At 38.0% G+C, this 20,083-nt stretch overlaps 1 protein-coding gene and 1 pseudogene across 1 annotated transcript; both read left to right on the forward strand.

The window, feature by feature from the left end:
- Positions 1–231: 231 nt before the first annotated feature.
- On the forward strand, positions 232–4,048 carry LOC113646617 (annotated as a pseudogene).
- An 11,686-nt stretch (positions 4,049–15,734) lies between these two features.
- On the forward strand, positions 15,735–18,063 carry LOC113658433 (microfibril-associated glycoprotein 4). The gene is made up of 5 exons (XM_027170843.2): positions 15,735–15,888; positions 16,062–16,307; positions 16,461–16,557; positions 16,856–17,023; positions 17,445–18,063. The coding sequence occupies exons 2-5, from the start codon at positions 16,071–16,073 to the stop codon at positions 17,720–17,722; spliced, it is 780 nt and encodes a 259-aa protein (XP_027026644.1). The 5' UTR covers positions 15,735–15,888; positions 16,062–16,070; the 3' UTR covers positions 17,723–18,063.
- The last annotated feature ends 2,020 nt before the right edge of the window (positions 18,064–20,083 follow it).

The raw sequence follows: 20,083 nt of genomic DNA on the forward strand, positions 1-20,083 counted from the left end.
AATGACGTTAAAATGCAGGACATGTCGTCGAATGGAAAGAAAATTATTTATCAGTTTGATCCAAAGCGATTTTTTTTTACTTTGCTTTTACACGCGTGTTGTAGTCTTTCAAAAGTGCGTCTTCAGCTGTCTGCTTTATTTGAATGGAAAAACATAGGTACGCAAAGTGTGCATGCGCAGTCAGAGCTGGAGGCGTTTATCTATAACGTTAATCGGCGGAAAGACGCAAAGATGGCAATGTGCAGCCATGTTTCCGTGAAAATCATCACATTGCAGTTCAACAGTTTCATGTTGAGAGTGATGCTGAGTCGAATCTCCTCCATTTTGTTCACCAGTGACCGAACATTGGCGAGAAAGATGCTGGGTAAAGAGAGCCGGTGTGGTGTTAGCTTTAGCTTTCGCCTGTCTCAGGAAGAAGTTGATGATTGTCAATAAAACTGTCAGAAAGTCACAAAGCAATATGATCATGTCCGTTGTACGATGTACTGTATAGGCACAGCTGTTCTGCACAAACAGACCCGAGATAAGCAGCAAAAATAACGCAAAATTGCAGATTCTGGAGAGACCCTGAGCCTCGCGATGTGCTCTCGCTGTCATCTTGGTCAATATCACCCATATTACAAAAACAGCCTTCTTCCACCTTAAAAATGTTGCCAAGCTACATCCTATCTGTATCTGACACTGAGAAGCTAGTTCATGCATTCATGACCTCTAGACTGGACTATTGTAATGCATTACTAGGTGGTTGTCCTGCATCTTTAAATAGGCTACAGTTAGTCCAAAATGCAGCTGCCAGAGTTCTCACTAGGACAAGAAAATATGATCATATAACCCCAATTTTATCTATCTCTATTCAATTTTATCATTTTTAAATTTAAGAATACCATCATTTGTAATTGGGTTCTGGTGTATGAGTTATGAATTGATGTTTTCTTCTCACACTCAGGTTTTCCAATACATATTGTCAGATATTTATTTAGGATAGTGCCAAATAAACAGTCAGACAAGCTTAGTCAAGCTTTTTGTGAAGGTTTGGATGTTGCTGCACCCCCAGTTTTAGGTTTCAGGTTTGTTGATGGTGGAGTGGCTGATCACATTGTCCCAGAACACGCACATTTTTATCTCACCTTCTGGCTCTTCCTTTTACTTATACTGTCATAGCTAGACTTGATTATTCAACAAAACAGCATAACAGGAGTGGAGATTCTACACACAGAGCAAAACTAATGTTTCAAGCTCTACATAAATCAATCAGAAACGGAACGATTTAGATACGCGTAATCTATCACATGTCAGTGCTGGTATAGATGGGTGGCCAGCATAGTCATGGTGTTATTTACATTGACAAGATAAATAATTTATAAGATTAAAACAATATATTGGAATATAATTATAAGTGTGTTGTTTCTTTTGCTCCCTCTTTTGAATAAAGAACTGAAATAACAAAGCTCAAAACGCTTTAAATAACAAAAAATAAAAACATTTAAGTGTCTCCACAAATTAAATATAGTAATACCAACAAATGTTGACTTCCCGGGCTCCATGAGGGAAGCAGCATATAAAGCATACAGAATAATGGTTTTTGAAAGATATATAATATACATATAATCCATTTGTCTCAATTAATAAGTTTTTTAGTAAAGCAGTAATGTGAAGAGATATTACCCAGTATCAGCGTTGCTATGCAACCTTTAAAGCAACTATGTTCACAAAGGTAAATGTAAAATAAAAAATAAATCTCACAATGTTTTTGACTACATTATATACCTTACAGTGTTTATCGAAATTAGTATAAGTGCACGTGTTCCAGATCATCAGGTTTTTGCCACCATAATTAGGATTTTGGGGATTTTGGGGTAAATAAAAAGCTTCTGCATGTTTGCATACATGAGGTACCTGGATGATGGCTGCAAGGCAGTTGTTTCAACTAGCAAAATTAAGGACTTTAACTATGACATGTTTGATCAAAATCAGGTTTATTGGGTAGCTACGATGGAAGCAAGACTTCTTCAGGGCACAAATACTAATGCTTAAAGGTCTGTAACTTAAGCAGTAGCTGTTTTATCGTAACTTGTTAACTGCACAATATAAACAAATGAGTGATATATAATTTTGTTTATATTATTTTTCAGAGAATAAAGAAGACATAGAGCAGGAGTTGTCTGAAGGCAAACGACTCCGGTTAGCACCTCTTTAAAAACATGGTCATCGCCACCACATACAACTTGTTACTCGTTAAAAGAGAGAGCGGAAGGTAAGAACAAAAATGTGTGTTGTAAAGGTTATATTGTGTAACGTTATTTGTGCACGTGTGTATATTGCAGTGTAATAGCAAACGTCTTTGTCCAATAAATATTTTTTTATAAACAAACTTACCAAAATACCTTATGCTGGACCAGCAATGCTGTTTTTTTTTAGCAGGGTAGTGATCGAACAAACAATACAATGCAGGCTAAGACAGGAATGCAGGTCCACTAGAATCTTAGCTTACGTGTAGATCAAGCGTAATCTATCACATGGCTGTAAAAATATATCAATCCTTTTTAGTTTGTAGAATAAAAAAGGATTAAAATAAACATTGTGTTAAAGCACAGGAGACCACTGTATGGATATGTTAGGTTACATTTAGATAGAATACGATAATTCTGCTAATCTGCTTGATTCATCATGTGTTGTGAAACCTCGTAGCTCAGCCTCTCTCCAAAAAATGTTGGATTTTTGCCAAGCTGGTTTGGAAGATATTTAAAGAGCTATGATATAATAAGTATAAAAAGTACTACAAATATATAAGAATAATGTTGTATGAATCCTAGCTGTAATTATCACATTAATAGCTCTTAATATACTCATTATTCTGCAGTTAAAAAACAGCACTTGATACAGCACCTTCTATTATTAAGAATTTCCTTCTTTTAGTGTGTGCAGTGAATGTTACTCATGTATAATAAAGCCCATGATTTATTTTTTAAATAGATTTAATTCCAGGTCTGGAGAACATGTATGTGATGACCACAGAGAAGTATCAGCTGAGAGTGGACATGGAGGATTTTGACAAAGGCAGTGCCTACGCCCACTACAATACATTCTATATCAATGAAGAATCCACTAACTACTGAATATCGCTGGCTACATCAACGGAGGAGCAGGTGAACATCTCAGTACACACCACTTCTAATACTGAAATTACACACATCAGTAGTCCGACCTCTTACTTAACTACATACTTCAGCAGAGTGCATCTGATTAACATAAACTCTGACTATATTTTAGGTATTCAACTAATCTAAATAGTAAATTTAAATTAATGAACAAACATATATTCTTTACAAATAATACAATTTCATAAACCCAATTTTTTTTCCTCATTTCTATTAAACTCTAGAAATGAGTACAAATATATATAGAGAGAACTTAATAATCTGAATGTGGAGCGAAATTAGTATAAGTGGACGAGTTCCAGATCATCAGGTTTTTGCCACCATAATTAGGATTTTGGGGATTTTGGGGTAAATAAAAAGCTTCTGCATGTTTGCATACATGAGGTACCTGGATGATGGCTGCAAGGCAGTTGTTTCAACTAGCAAAATTAAGGACTTTAATAATCTGAATGTGGAGCTCAGAAATTCCATTTACTGTATATTGTTTGGTTGGATGCTGAAAGTTACTTGACAGCGTTTATTTGTCATTAAATGGCACATTTTATTACACTACATCATCAAATGTTCAAACTGCTTGTCACACTGTCCTCTGTGGTGTCTTTTCCAGGTGATTCTTTGTCCTATGTGAATGGAAGAGGTTTTTCAACCTTTGACAAAGATCCAACAGGATACTGTATAACGCTGTAGGATTTTGGTACAACTATTGGTACTACTATCGGTACTGGTCAACATGCCACTTAGCCAACCCCAATGGCCTGTACAAATATAGGAATGTGGGCACAGCATATTCAGGGATCATGTGGCAGTCCTGGAAAGGTTCCTACTACTCACTGAAAACCATATTGATGAAGATCAGGCACAATCGTGTGAAAGATCTCACAAAACCTTAGCTTTCCAGACCTAGAAAGCCATAAGAATAGTGAGAAAGTCTAATATCTCTGAATGCTATTGGTGACATCTTCAGGAAAATGTCAAAATCTACTTATCCATTAATCCTAATAATCAGTAATTGAGTATATCCTGTGGTACATATCCCTGTCATGTCTTCCTTTCTCGGGTGTATTAGTTTCGTGTCTTAATGAAATAGGTACAGTTATATAAAGGATTACTTTTCATTTTTAATTAAAATTTCTTTTATTAATCTTTCACTTCTTTTTGACTTCATATAATGAATGAAAATCCAATATATTCTGGATAAAATAAAGATTGAACAAGAGCAATTGAGTCCAGTTTTACATTCTTCAATTTTGTAACAACACACCTTGCCTATTACTTTATTTACATGAAACTGGAGAAAAGACTGAAGATTTAAGGTGTTAATGAAAATCTTCAACACCATCATGTTGCATAGGATTTATTGTGTTTAAACTTTAAAGCACATTTCCTGCACTAAACCTCAATTCCAGCAACTAATCACCCCATTATTATCCTTTAACCCGACATTTACCTTTATAATTATTATTATTATGTTATGCGAGACACAGAGGAGGAAGCCGGAGTGAAAGCAAACAGAGTTTATTTGCAAAAACACGAAAGTAGAGTAATCCGTGGTGCGCGGGAAAGCGCGGCCCGCAAAGGTCCAGAGTAAAAAAGGCAGTCTGTGTATACCAGTGGTTCGCGGTGGAAGCGCGGCCCACAAAGTCCAGAGTATTGGTGCTGCAAGGCAGTCGGTGTACTAACCAGGTGAGCGCTTAGGAGAAGCACGGAGCTGAACATGAACACGGGAGTGTAGAGGAATGAACAGCCAAACCATGGATAATAACTGATGGTGAGTGGGAGTGAGAGAGGGGATTATATATGGTGGGTGATGAGAGTGAAATGAGAGTCAGGTGTGAGTGAGCAATTAGTAAGCAGGCGAGCCGCTCCGTGCCTGCGGGGCACACACGGGAGAATAGTCAGAGAGCTCCTTGACAATATGCTTAGCATGTGATGAATAAATCATCTGCATTGTTTGTCTAATTTAATCTTTCTGTAGAAACACATATGTCAGGAGGCTATCTATGGACAGATCTGCATTTAATTCTGTCATGCCCCCACAAACTGACCACAAAACTCGATGAGTTAGGCCTAAGCCCACTACTCTGCAACTGGATAAAAAGCCAGACTACCACAAGATCTACACCAGGTTATGTATGTAACCCGTTTCCCTGAGAAAGGAACGAGATGCTGCGTCAGTGCTGATGGAATAGGAATGCATCTGTAAGGAATTTGTGTCTGAAGCTTCGTGTGCACACACGCCATTTAATGGCTCGGGGAGGACATGTGATGGAGGGATTACGCGCCAGTAAGTCCATATAAGGCCATCTACATCACACTACTCCAGCTTCTTTGTCTTCAGGAAGCGCGAGAGGATGCCCGGGGTGTGGCCAGCGACGCAGCGTCTCGTTCCCTTCTCAGGGAACCGGCTTACATACGTAACCTGGTGTAGTTCCCTTTCGAGGGAACTTGATGCTGCGACAGTGCTGACGTTATGGGAACGCTAATATGCACGCCGCCACGCACAGAGGCCATGAGAGAGCACGAGCAGACTGGGAACAAACCATCAAAGGCCCTGCAGGACCTGGGACCTGTGTTATACTCCTAGTGGAGTGAGCCCTGATGCCGAGAGGTGAGGCAAGACCGCGCACCTCATACAGATGTGACCTTTTAAAAAGCCCGCCTCGGAGAGAGGAATGCCGCGAGGACTTCCGGGATTCTGCGGCAGCCTATCGAAGGGGGGTCAAATGTTCGGCGCGGGAAATTCAAAAATCTGTAGAGGGCAGTTGTGTTTCATGTAGGTTGATGAGTCGACAATATGTGTTATTTTCTTTTGCCGGTTACATAAACAGTCACATCTCCGACCATCTCTGCTGTCACAGCTGGCTTTTTGGTACCGCTCGATGCAACTTTGGAAGTCATTATTTATATATTTTATAAAATACAATGTTATCTAAATACAATATGTGATGCTGAGGTTTTATTTTTTATTATTTTTTAAATTTTATTTTATTTTATTTTAGTCTGCTTATTTGCATTGAGCATATCGCAATATAAAGGTTTTTCTTATGTAGTTACGTACTAATTTAGCATTTTTTTGTCTGATTATTTGCCATTGAGGCATATCACAATAGAGAGATTAGCAACCTGTGCGGCGCAGATCGATTGACACGAGATCAATGTAATGTGAGAGTGATAAGCTTTTGAATGGCTCTCACGGAACTTTGATGTCATAGATTGATTTGTCTGCGCAGTGCTGCATGCAGTCAAATACATGTAAACAATACACCTGTTTCATTATGTTCAGGCCAAATACAGATGCCCCTACACCAGAGGCGGTCCTACACCTTTTTTAGGGTGGCTTAAGCCCCCCATGTGTGATCTCAGCCACCCTAAAACTCTAAGGATAATTTTTACTTTCATAAATGAATAATAAAAATTACATTAAAATGCAGGACATGTTGACGATGGGAAAGAAAATTATTTATCAGTTTGATCCAAGAGCGATTTTTTTTACTTTGCTTTTACACACATGTGTTGTAGTCTTTCAAAAGTGCGTCTTCAGCTGTCTGCTTTATTTGAACGGAAAAGCACAGGTACGCACAGCGTGCACGCGCAGTCAGAGCTGGAGGCGTTTATCTATAACGTTAATCGACGGAAAGACGCAAAGACGGCAAACAAAAGCAGTGAAATGTCACTATTCTTATTACCAGAGTTGTCATATAATATATAATATAGAACTCTTCTTGTTTTAAATTCTCACTGAGGGCTAAACCCCCTAAAGATGAAATCCTAGAACCACCCCTGCCCTACACTCGTAATATATTCATTTTTTTTTTTAAAAAAAAAAATGTCACCCTCATGTCCATGTGTACACATGTAAAATAAAATATGAATTATTAAAAAAAAATTCTGCATTATTTACAAAAAATTAATGTCTCCCATTTATGTCTTCCCACTGTCTTTATTTTAGCTGCTTCATAACTTATAGCCTTGATAGACCACTGACACAAACCCCAATACTAATCCATCTCCTCTCAGAGATTCAAAAGAAAACCGTTTTTTTTCCTGTTTTCACCATGTTGTGGGGTGATGGCAGTTACTTTGTTTAACACTAGATTTACTGACTTTTTTATTTTCTGGTGCGGGTCCCAAGGTGTGATTCCCCCCGTTGAGATTTTCACAGTTCTTCAGCTCGATTCTCCTCCTGCTTTTGTTGTGCAAACACACCCATCACCCATGAGGGCTGGCACATTTACATTTGTTCACTCAGAGTAGCTCAGATCCAAGGCAGGTCAAACCTCTGTGTGTGACATGGAAACCCTATACAAAATAATCTGTTTTATTTATAAAAATAAGTGTGTGAAAACAGAATGAAAAGTTGCTAATACAATGACATGAATAAAATGTATGTTTGTAGACAAATGTCATAAGCTGAGTGAAGTTATGGTCCATGGCTTCTGAGAGGTTCATACACATACAGAATAAAATTATGTAATTTCATTTTCATTGGCCATCACTGAATTATAACACCAAAAGTGAATTTTGAGACGGAACAAGAACCCAACATGCCTCCATGGAAGATGCACCGTGGTAATGGGAAGCACTGACTGAGCCAGACGGCAAAAGACGGCACTGTGTGGGTAGAGGAGGACATTGGAATGCCCAGTGCAGTAGCAAATCTCTTGTGCTTCACTGCACAAGCCGGACCCACAGAGTCTTTGTGTGTGACATGGAAGCCATCAGAAATTTCTGCCATATTTAAACAAAAGACACACATTCACAATATATGGATACACAAGTCTTTTTTATTTTAAAGTGTATCAAACTTTACATCATTTGCAGACCCAGTGTCCATTGTCCCTGCATTTGGCACAGGTGAATTTTTGACATTTCTGACCTTCATGTGGTTATAGTCTGTTATCGTGTTGGGTTTCCTCTTTCTGCCGTCACCAATCGTCACATATTGGTGCTTAGAACTCAGAACACACACAGTCTTGTTTTTTTAGGTGCATAAATTGTCAAGAAGACACTGCCACACACACACACACACACAAACACACACACACACACACACACCAAAAACATGGCATAATTTATTGAAGCAACTGAAACAACTAAATTGATAAATAAGAGAGAGAAAACAAATATAATTTGAATATGAAAACACAACGCAATGCGTGTGTGTGTGTGTCTGCTAGGCAAAGGCATATCAAAAGTGTGACATATTTACAAATGTGTAGCTTTTTTTTTTCTGGAGGCCTAATGAAATGCAATGCCCAATGTGTGTGTGTGTGTGTGTGTGTGTGTGTGTGTGTGTGTGTGTGTGTGTGTGTGTGTGTGTGTGTGTAGCATCATTTCGGTAGATCATATTCTGCTCTCTGCTAGGCAAAGGCACATCAAAAGTGTGAAATGTGGGTCTTTTTCTGGAGGCCTAATGAAATGCAATGCCCAATTTGTGTGTGTGTGTGTGTGTGTGTGTGTGTGTGTGTGTGTGTGTGTGTGTGTGTGTGTGTGTGTGTAGCATCATTTCGGTAGATCATATTCTGCTCTCTGCTAGGCAAAGGCACATCAAAAGTGTGAAATGTGGGTCTTTTTCTGGAGGCCTAATGAAATGCAATGCCCAATTTGTGTGTGTGTGTGTGTGTGTGTGTGTGTGTGTGTGTGTGTGTGTGTGTGTGTGCATTAGGGGTGTGCAAAGCAGCCGGTATTTGTATCTGTATTTGCATTTGTTGAGGGGGTAAAAGTATTTGTATTTGTATTTGAGTAAAATTCAAAATAGGCATAAAAATCCAGTTTTTTTTTTTGCGTTACACTTCTAATTTACGTTATAGTGTAAGTATTCTTTAATTATATTCATTATAATAATTATGGATATGCAATACTGGTTAATGTTTTTGAACATGTAACAAGGAACGTCATTGAAAAGAAAATAACATAACAGCCATTACCTCATCCATGGTTAAACCAACAACTAATAAAATACCATTGTGAACATTATGAACCCCACCACCACACGTCCTTGTTGGAGGATGCTGAACAGACAGAATAAAAACAAATAATACTTCAAAGAACTGTTCTTCTTCTGAAAGAACTTCTTTCTAATGCACAGAATTCCAAGAACTAAACTTTATCAACCCTTGACTGGGAGATCTGGCAGAAAAAAGTTGTATTCTATTTAATACTAAAAGATACAGCAATGCTATTGTCAACTGTCTGCCAAAAAAAGACACAAAGGTTATTTTTCTTATTTTTTATGTTTTTAATTCTTTGTTTTTTGTTTTTTTTATGTTTTTAATTTTTTTAAGTGTTTTATGTTAACCATAACTTAACCATATTTCACTTGGAAGATGATAAATGCTTCCACACAGTACTTGAGCAAGTTTTTTTTGGCTGGAGGAGGACCAAGAGATGGCTCAGCAGCAGGCACACTCTTCATCTTTTCAAGATGTAGCCTATAGCCTACATCTTGCTGGCTGTAAAAGACAGAGTAACTTATATGTACCGTATAACTCCCACAAGTGCATACTATTCGACACAACTACACAAGCATTGTTTATCCTTTTTAACCGAACGTTAATGTTACTCTGTCAACAGCCTATTGTCTAAATTACCGAGCTAACAGAGCTACTGTACGTAAACAGAGCGAACATAAGAGCACCCGAATGCAGACGTCAATAATGCAGCGTAATGAAATCAAACTCCGCTTCCCGAAAGGTTCTCTGGGCCTCTGGAACCCAGTTAAGGTACAAAAATCTATTCAACAAAAATAGTGATGCAGTGAAGTATTTTTTCGCTCAGCTGAGCCATCTCTGTTGCTGTGTGAGCAGCCTGTGTAAGCAGCAGTTTTTCTTGTTCCCGATTACAAATATTTTTTTAAGTATTTGTTCTAAATAAGTATTAGTAAAAAACACGATATTTGTACCTTTCCAAATACCGTATTCGGGTTCGGCTCCACCCCTAGTGTGCATGTGTGTGTGTGAGTGTGTGTTTTGGTGTGTGTGTTAGTGGACATTTTATGTGTGCATTTTTGTGTCTGTATGTATGTTCATAATTTGGAACAATCCTGGTAAATTTCAGGCAAATATGTGGAAGGAAACCCAAGTTATAACTCATTAAACTTTCCAGATGAGTCAAATAGACCCCAGGTCTGTACAAGTTGTCATTGTATTAGCAACTTTTCATTCTGTTTTCACACACATTTTTTTTATAAATTAAACAGACTATTTTGTATAGGTTTTCTCCTTGTCACACACAGAGGTTTGGCCTGGCTTGGATTTGAGCAACTCTGAGTGAACAAATGTAAATGTGCCAGGCCTCGTGGGTGATGGGTGTGTTTGCACAACAAAAGCACGTCACCGCCTCGAGGAGCTCCTCGGATGCTGCTAATTTTTTCGGCTGTTCAGAGGGGGGAAGCTCCTCCACGCCCACATCGAGCTCTGAGGAGCTCGATGCAGCATGTTCACTTCCGGGTCGAGAGAAATCGCAGCGCGAGCTCCCAAAATCGAAACCGAGCGAACGGAGTTAGCGGAGAGGGAAAGAGAAAGGGAACCCGTCTCTTGCTCCGGTTCCGCTAACTCAACCTGCGAACCCCATGATCGAAGCCACCGCAGGGCCTCAGTGGATGCAGGACTCGAATCCTGAGGTACAGCCGAAGCTGAAAATACAGCTAGGTGGGATCGGAGAATACGCCGAGGGAACCCCTCACAAAGCACGCAGCCGGCTCCCTCGAGAGCCGACCGTGCATGCTCCTCTCCCAAACAAACAACACAAAGAGAGATAAAGTGGGGGCACGGATGCATGCATCTCTTAAAATGCTTAGATTGCAACATATTGTTTCTCTCCCTTTTTAGACAGGACAAACAATTGACACACATACACAGAGCGCTTCCTGAGGACAAAGAAGCTGGAGTAGTGTGACGTAGATGCCCTTATATGGACTTACTGGCGCGTAATCACTCCCTCACGTGTCCTTTCCGAGCCATTAAAATGGCGTGTGTGCAAACAGAGTTTCAGACACAACTTCCTTACAGAAGCATTCCCATAGCGTCAGCACTGACGCAGCATCGAGTTCCCTCGAAAGGGAACTGTTGTTAACTTGTAACTTTTTATCATTGATCTATAGAAAGCATCATGACATACAGAATTTTAAAGTGGTATCTCTGTTGCATGACAGTGGACAGGAGCGCGCTTCAATGTGTCATCTCCAGTGCACTCATCTCCCAGCTCTGGAAGACATATATGTATAGAACAGGATGGCAAGGACTTTACTATCTCTTTGAAGTGCTGACTTCAAGCAGGTGTTACAAAGGAATCTATTCTTGCACAACCAGATTTAAGAACAGTTTCTTTCCCAGAGGTGTGACTGCTCTGAATCACACTGGAAACCTTACCTTACAAGTATGCATCCACATTATCTGCCAGTTTGCACTGTTTACATACAAACATAATGTAACATCGAACATTGTTTACATGTACAATATTGTTGTATACTGTTTTTTGCACTGTCTCTGCACTACATTTTACATTTTAGATGTTTACAACTATCAAAACTTCAATAATCTTAAGATTGTACATATCTTAGAATTGTAAACGATCTTAGAATAGTACATATCTTAGAATTGTAGATAATCTTAGAATTGTACGTATACTCTGAACATGCTGTAAATATACTCACAAACATGTGCAATACTGATACAGTTACAACTGGATACACACAATGACAATGAAGTAGATCATTCGTTCATATTTAACTCTTTGCTTGTGTGTATAAAAAACATGAACCACAGGAAATCTCATAAGATTTTTGGTATTACTGTAGACACGAACCTTTGAAGAAATGTGCTTGATATCATGACAGTTCTGCTGTTGAAAAGAAGTGAGTGTGACATTAAGAACTGCTGCAGATTCTCCAACATGCAGTAAAAACCTCCCAAATCATTTCCTTATACACCTGGACACAATATACCTGAGAAAGATTTTACTGTTTAATTTTATACTGTCTAGATATATATGTAATATAGTTAAATGTTTTTAAATGCCTATATATTTATATTTTCTTTTTATTATATATTATTATTATTATTATTATTATTATTATTATTATTATTATTATTATTATTATATAAAGAACAATATGGCAAAATCAATCTATATACAGGAGAAAATATAAACAGTATTAAGTACTTTGACCAGCAGGCATCTAGATTGGCCCAGTCGGTCTAACACTGATGATTAGCTCAGTTACAGCAATAAAACACACCCATTTCCTCATACTTGAGGAGTTTGTCTTAGTAAATGTGTAATACTTGTCCTGTTACCACTCTCTTGCACCATCTCCAATATTTTCTCAAACAATATTTTTACAAATACCTGTAAAATTTGTACTTCTGTCTATTATATTAAACAAACTTTCAAATTATACAGTGGTGTCTAAAAGCTTATAAACAAAAATAAACAAATGCATTCAGAATATAGACAAATTATCAAACATAAAAAATACTTAAGATTGTAAATTTTATACCCTGCATGCATGTTTTAATAATACATGTTTTAAATATCCAGACACATGAAGTAAATGACTGAAATGCCAAAGAGAATGAGGGATAACAATGACGAGAAAAGGTCAGGTTAATCAGAATACCATGATACATACACAGCACTAAACACACCCTTCATACCTTGCTCATTACGTTGGCCCATGTTGTACATGTACATGTATATGGCTCCTGACTGACAATCACTAAGCATGGTGATTTATCCCAACACAAAATGCTCCATTATTTAACACAAAAAGTTGCATTTCAGACATGAAAAGTTATATCATAGTTAGTCAACTCATCGTTTAACACTGCATTTGTCTGCATGTATAAAAGAAACACAAAAACAGAATCCTCTTAGGAAACCTTAATAACTCTTCTGAACAAGCACATGCTCAGCTTTTTCTCCATCTCCTCTCACTTTATATGACAATTAGGACACTTGAGTGCCATCAAATAGTGCATTGGACCTGTAAGGGCCTAACAACATTCTACTCTTATTAAATGAGTTCTTTCTTTGCTTTATGGAAGTTTTTAATAGCTTTATTTACAAAAGGGTAATACACCAATGTGACTTACTAGAGTGGTTGTGTTGCTGCACCTAGAAGAGAAAATGCAGTCAATCCTTTTGTTGCAACAGAAGCAGAAAAAGCTACTTCAAGACAAATATTATGTTTTTTTCTGCTATATGGGTGTCCATTTTGTGCCACCTACAGATTTCACAAAGGAATTTTGTTGTTGGTGTTTTTACAATTTCCTCAGGGCAAAGTGACATGTGATTTTGAGATCCAGCACAGTATTGAACAGAGCAAATGAGCCGCCCACAGAAGTAGGGCTAAAAGAGAAGAAGCAGAGAAATCATGCACATGCACTCTCAAACAGAAAGGGAAAACTCAGGCATGCCACTTAGCCAACTCTGGCCCACACCAGACCGATACAGCTAAAAATAAACCAGATCTTCTTGTACTATTCTTTTAATTATTATGGAATGACATATTAATGTCATTCAGTTGCCATTCACTGTGTTCCCATTTGTTATGTGGTGATGCTGGCTCATCAGCTCCTCATACTTCCCCTCACTCCCTCAGATCTACCAGCATTGCTAGACTGGTCTCACCATCTCTCACGATAAGAGGTAGACATACAGCAAGACCCATTTTTGTTCTGGCACCAAGGTGGTGGAATAAACTTACACTGGATATCCAAACAGTTGAGTCACTGGCTATTGATAAACAACGGGTGAAGACCTACTTCTTCCTGAAACATTTAAACTAGCACTTCTTCCCCTGTTCGTTTACATGTGTATTCATAAAAAATAAAAGAAAATAGAAGAAAAAAAGCCCTGAACAGACTTTAGTTATGTTGATGGTATCTTAAGTTTGCAATCTAGTGAGCCAGTGTTAATTTATTAACTGATAGAGATTTAAGTACTTTTGTATGTTCCTCTGGATGGGGGATCTGCCAAATGGCTGAATTGTAAATGTAAACGAGATGACAGCTTGGCTGATCTATCAGAATGTTGTTGTTGTTTTTTATAATTTCTGAGCCAGGTATCAAGATATTTCTCCATCAGAAGCAAGGTATTTTCTCTCATCTGAAGGTTCCATTCTACTGTTCATGGCCTCAGACTTGTTATGTCTTGACAAAAACTGAAAATAGGTGTGAACAATTGTGGTGTTTAGGTCAGTTTACACTATCACTTATGTCCTAATGGGAGTCCATGGTAGTCCATGGTAGAGATCTTATTCTGACAGGAAGTCATGGCTTGAGGAGCAGGGACAGCCATTTTATCTGCTCAGGTTGGTGTCAGAGTTTTCCCACTCAATCAACTGTGGAAAAGCGTGTGAAGATCTGTTTTGTGGCCTGATGTCAGAATTTCAGTCTGTGGTCTCTCTTTTCTGAGCAAAAGTGGAAAAAAACTAAATTAGAGGTTTTTAGAATTGTGTATAAAGACAGTATTTCCAGCTATAGACAGGCTCTAAAAGCTGCTAGGGTTCTGAGCACCTGAGCAAACTCATAGAAAATAACCAGAACAATCCCAGGTTTTTATTTAGCACAGTGGCTAGTTGAAAAAATTAAAATTGAATTAAAATAAAATTGAAAGTAGCAAGAAGAAAATAGTTGATGTTCAACCCATGAGAGAATCTCGTGGCTCAGTCTCACCTAAAGCTCTGCAATCACAACTACAGTGCTTTACAAGTACAGGACAGGAAGAGTTAAATAAACTTATTACTACAGCTAAATCAACAACTTGTTCACTAGACCCCATTCCACCTAAATTACTGAAACAAGTGTTACATAAAGCTGGTGAGCCTCTTCTTTATATTATTAACTCCTCGCTATCTTTAGGTTACGTCCCTAAATCATTTAAGTTGGCAGATATTAGGCCACTCATTAAGAAACCTAATTTAGACCCTATGGATGGATGTTGCTGTACCCCCAGTTTCAGGTTCCAGGTTTGCTGATGGTGGAGTGGCTGATCACTTAATGTCCCAGAATACCTACATATTTATCTCACCTTCTGGTGCTTCCTTTTACTTATACTGTCATAGCTAGACTTGATTATTCAACAAAACAACATAACAGGAGTTGAGATTATACTGTGCACACAGTGCAAAACTAATGTTTCAAGCTCTACATAAATCAATCTGAAAAGGAATGATTTAGACACAGAGTCAATGTCACTCTTTATGTAAAAAGGATTCGTGTTTTAGTCTACTGCACATGTAACTCTATTAACTAAAGGATTTTTCATTTTCTAATTATGTTTCATACATAACATACTGTACATGCTTGTGAAAACTTAGTGATGAGCAAACAATACAATGCAGGCTAAGACAGGAATGCAGGTCCACTAGAATCTCAGCTTATGTGTAGATCATGCGTAATCAATCACATGGCTGTAAAAATATACCAATTCTTTTTAGTTTGTAAAATAAAAAAGGTTTTAAATAAACATTGTGTTAAAGCACAGGAGACCAATGTATGGATATGTTAGGTTACATTTAGATAGAATACGATAATTCTGCTAATCTTCTGCTTGTCTCATCATGTGTTGTCAAACCTCGTAATTTCCCAGCTCAGCCTCTCACCAAAAAATGTTGATTTTTTGCCAAGCTGGTTTGGAAGATATTTAAAGAGATGCAAATGATGCTGGAGTATCATTATCTTGTCCAACTCACATAATAATATTCTGCACACTAGAACCAGTACAGGTGAGTGTAAATGCAAACAGCTATTTCTAAACTAAATGAACCCATTCTTCTAATTGTAATTATGTATAGAAACTATAAATGCAATTAATTTTATTTTTGTTATTATTATTATAATTATTATTATTATTATTATTATTATTATTATTATTATTATTATTATTATTTGATTACAGAATCAAGTCATGCTGCTGTTCCTGATGTTGGCTTTGTCCTCACTGGTCCACTCGACTCCTCTCTTTAACACGTCCCTGCCACTGGACTGTGCAGATGTTTACGAACTAAAGTTAAGCGTAATGGAGAACGCCTCTGTTCCCAGTGGAGTGTACACCATTTACCCAGCAGGGCCTAATAAACCTGTGAATGTGTACTGTGATATGGGCTGCCTGGAAAATGGTGGCCACCAGGATGAGCAGTGGACAGTGAGTAAGAACATCAATCTGTTTAAGGCTGAGTGAGATCAATCTAATGGTAAATAAAGGTGATGAACTGTTTGCTTCAGGTTTTCTGAAATCTATTCAGTTTTCCTCATTGTTTTTTCCTATGTACACCATGATGTATAAACCACAAACCAGGTGATTCAGAGGAGAATCAATGGCAGTGTGAGTTTCTATCGACCATGGGAGCAGTATAAGAATGGGTTTGGTGATCCCGCTAGTGAATACTGGATAGGTGAGAGAACACAGTGGAACAAACAAACAAACAACTAAATCTAGAAAAAAATGTGATTATATAATATATAAGGCAAGCTAAATAAAAGTACTACAAATATATAAGATTAATGTTGTATGAATCCTAGCTGTAATTATCACATTAATAGCTCTTAATATACTCATTATTCTGCAGTTAAAAACAGCACTTGATACAACACCTTCTATTACTATTAATTTCCTTCTTTTAGTGTGTGCAGTGAATGTTACTCATACATAATAAAGTTCATGATTTATTTTTTAAATAAATTTAATTCCAGGTCTGGAGAACATGTACGTGATGACCACCACAGAGAAGTATCAGCTGAGAGTGGACATGGAGGATTTTGAAAAAGGCAGTGCCTACGCCCAGTACAATACATTCTATATTAACGATGAATCCACTAACTACATGCTGAATATCGCTGGCTACATCAACGGAGGAGCAGGTGAGCATCTCAGTACACACCACTTTTAGTACTGAAATTACACACATCATTATTCAGACCTCTTACTTACAGTAACTACATACTTCAGCAGAGTGAATCTGATTAACATAAACACTGACTATATTTTATGTATTCAACTAATCTAAATAATACATTTAAAGTGATGAACACACAAATATCCTTCACACATAATACAATTTCATAAACCCAATTTTTTTTTACCACCATTCTATTAAACTCTAGAAATGAGTAAACATAAATAGAGAGAACTTAATAATCTGAATGTGGAGCTCAGAAATTCAATTTATCCTGTTTGTTTGGTTGCTGAAAGTTACATGACAGCGTTTATTTGTCATTAAATGGCACGTTGTTCAAATGTTCAAACTGCTTGTCCAACTGTCCGCCATTGTGTCTTTTACAGGTGATTCTTTGTCCTATGTGAATGGAAGAGGTTTTTCAACCTTTGACAAAGATCCAACAGGAAACTGTGCCGAGACTAACGCTGGAGGATTTTGGTACAACTATTGGTACTGGTCAGGATGCCACTACGCCAACCCCAATGGCCTGTACAAATATGGGAATGTGAACACAGCATATTCAGGGATCATGTGGCAGTCCTGGAAAGGTTACTACTACTCACTGAAGACCATTGTGATGAAGATCAGGCGCATTCGTGTGGAAGATCTCACAGAACCTTAGCTTTCCAGACCTAGAAAGCCAGTAGAATAGTGAGAAAGTCTAATATCTCTGAATGCTATTGGTGACAGATCTTCAGGAAAATATCAATATCTACTCATCCATTTATCCTCATAATCAGTATTTGAGTTTATCCTGTGGTACAAACCCTGTCATGTCTTCCTTTCTTGGGTGTATTAGTCTCCTTAATGAAATAGGTACAGTTCCATGAAGGATTACTTTTTTCTTATATGCAATTTTGATTAAAAGTTCTTTGTGATTATTAATCTTTCACTTTTTTTTGACTTTATATAATGAATGAAAATCCAATATATTATGCATGAAATAAAGATTGAGCAAGAGCATTTGAGTCCAGTCTTACATTCCTCAATTTTGTAACAACACACCTTGCCTATTACTTTATTCATATGAAACTGGGAAAATGGCTGCAGCTTTAAGGTGTTAATGAAAATCTTCATCATTATGGTGTGCAGATAACACACAGTACTATACACACTCTACTATATGTTTAGCTAGAATGAATAAAGGTTTATTGACTCACAAGACATTAACCACTAAAAAACCTCAGCAGTTCCTTAGTAATACTGTATACGTGACCATTTGAAGGATGTCGCACTTGTTCATTAAGACACCTTGTTGGTAAACTCTATCAAATCAAAGCAGCTTGAACAAACACATCAGTGATGTCTGCAAGTGTAATGAGTCTGTCTGTGTTTTCCTTTTTTTCTGTCTGCTGTCATTCCCTGTTGTTAATTGTTGGCCCCGCCCACTTATTTGTTACCATGGACATTAACTGCACTCAATCTCTTCCCCAGGTGTTTTGTCCTAGTCTTTGATTGTCTCCGAATTGTGATTGGTTCTTGTTTACTATATCTACTCTGTTTGTCCAGTTCCCTGGTGTTAGTCTTTGTTGGTGTAGTATGTTGTCTGGTTATGTCTCTGTCTCTGTCCCCTGTTCCGCTCCTTGTTCTGCCCTGTTTTTGCCTGCCTATCTGTTGCTTGTTACTTGTTTTTGTTTATAAAAAGTTCAAACTGCATTTGGATCCTCACTCGCCTTTGTCCCTCTGTGACAGCAAGACAACATACCATCACATTGTAATATCTCAGTAGTAACAGACCTTATATGTCCTTATTTATAATGAAGGCATAACACACATCTGGTCAAAATCTGAGCAGTTTATTGACCCTTTCATACCATGTACAAAAATTTGGTGTCATTCCTATTTAATTTATACTTTTGTCTAAATATTTATGGACTTGACTGTATAGCTGTACTTTGTATACATGTAAGTATTAAAATCACCCAGTTCTGTTTATAATGAATTACTGCAGATTGTCCTACGCAGTGTACCCGAGACATCTGATGTGTTTTAAAGAAAATGATTGTCACACAAACACTGACTTTGTTTAGTTAATTATGTTTCTTGCACGGGGGGGCACGGTGGCTTAGTGGTTAGCACGTTCACCTCACACCTCCAGGGTTGGGATTCGATTCCTGCGTCTGCCTTGTGTGTGTGGAGTTTGCATGTTCTCCCCTTGCCTCGGGGTTTCCTCCGGGTACTCCGGTTTCCTCCCCCAGTCCAAAGACATGCATGGTAGGTTGATTGGCATCTCTGGTAAATCGTCCGTAGTGTGTGAGTGAATGAGAGTGTGTGTGCACCCTGTGATGGGTTGGCACTCCATCCAGGGTGAATCCTGCCTCAATGACCAATGACGCCTGAGACAGACACAGGCTCCCCGTTGTCAGAACTTAGAGCCCGTCTCCAAGTCGACACATCGCAGGGTGATCTTTACACTTAGACTTTTTGGTTACTAAAAACTGTTTTAGTTAGACTTAACTGGTAACTCTATAATTACTACAAAAAAACACTGAGAAAACTCCTCAGACCTGGATGAGACTGAGCAAACTTCTTTATTGTGGTCAATCAGCCAACAATCTTCTAAGAGAAATTGTAAAGTAGAAAGTAACAAATGAAAACCCCAAAAAGAGAATGTCATGCAAAATCAATTAAAAACAACAAAAACTCTCGCGATGTTCTTGCAAAAATAAAAAAACACACACACCCACCACATCCACACACGCGCACACACACGACATATGCACACAGGCACACACACACGCACACACAGACACACACACGTGCGTGCGTGGGGCTGCCTCCTTCATCTGGCCAGAAGAATTTGACTCACACCCCTTCACCCCCGATCTTCTCAATATATACCCTGGCGCTCCTATCCTCCGCTTTGGTTCCCAGTATTTCTTGGAGTCCCAGGTGCCATATCACCTTATTTATCGGCATCACCTCCTATGTTTTCTAAATACACTCACCTAATTTCCTCTTATTTCCCATTACCTTTTCCCCA

This window comes from Tachysurus fulvidraco, chromosome 18, assembly GCF_022655615.1.
Source record: "Tachysurus fulvidraco isolate hzauxx_2018 chromosome 18, HZAU_PFXX_2.0, whole genome shotgun sequence".
Taxonomy (NCBI): domain Eukaryota; kingdom Metazoa; phylum Chordata; class Actinopteri; order Siluriformes; family Bagridae; genus Tachysurus; species Tachysurus fulvidraco.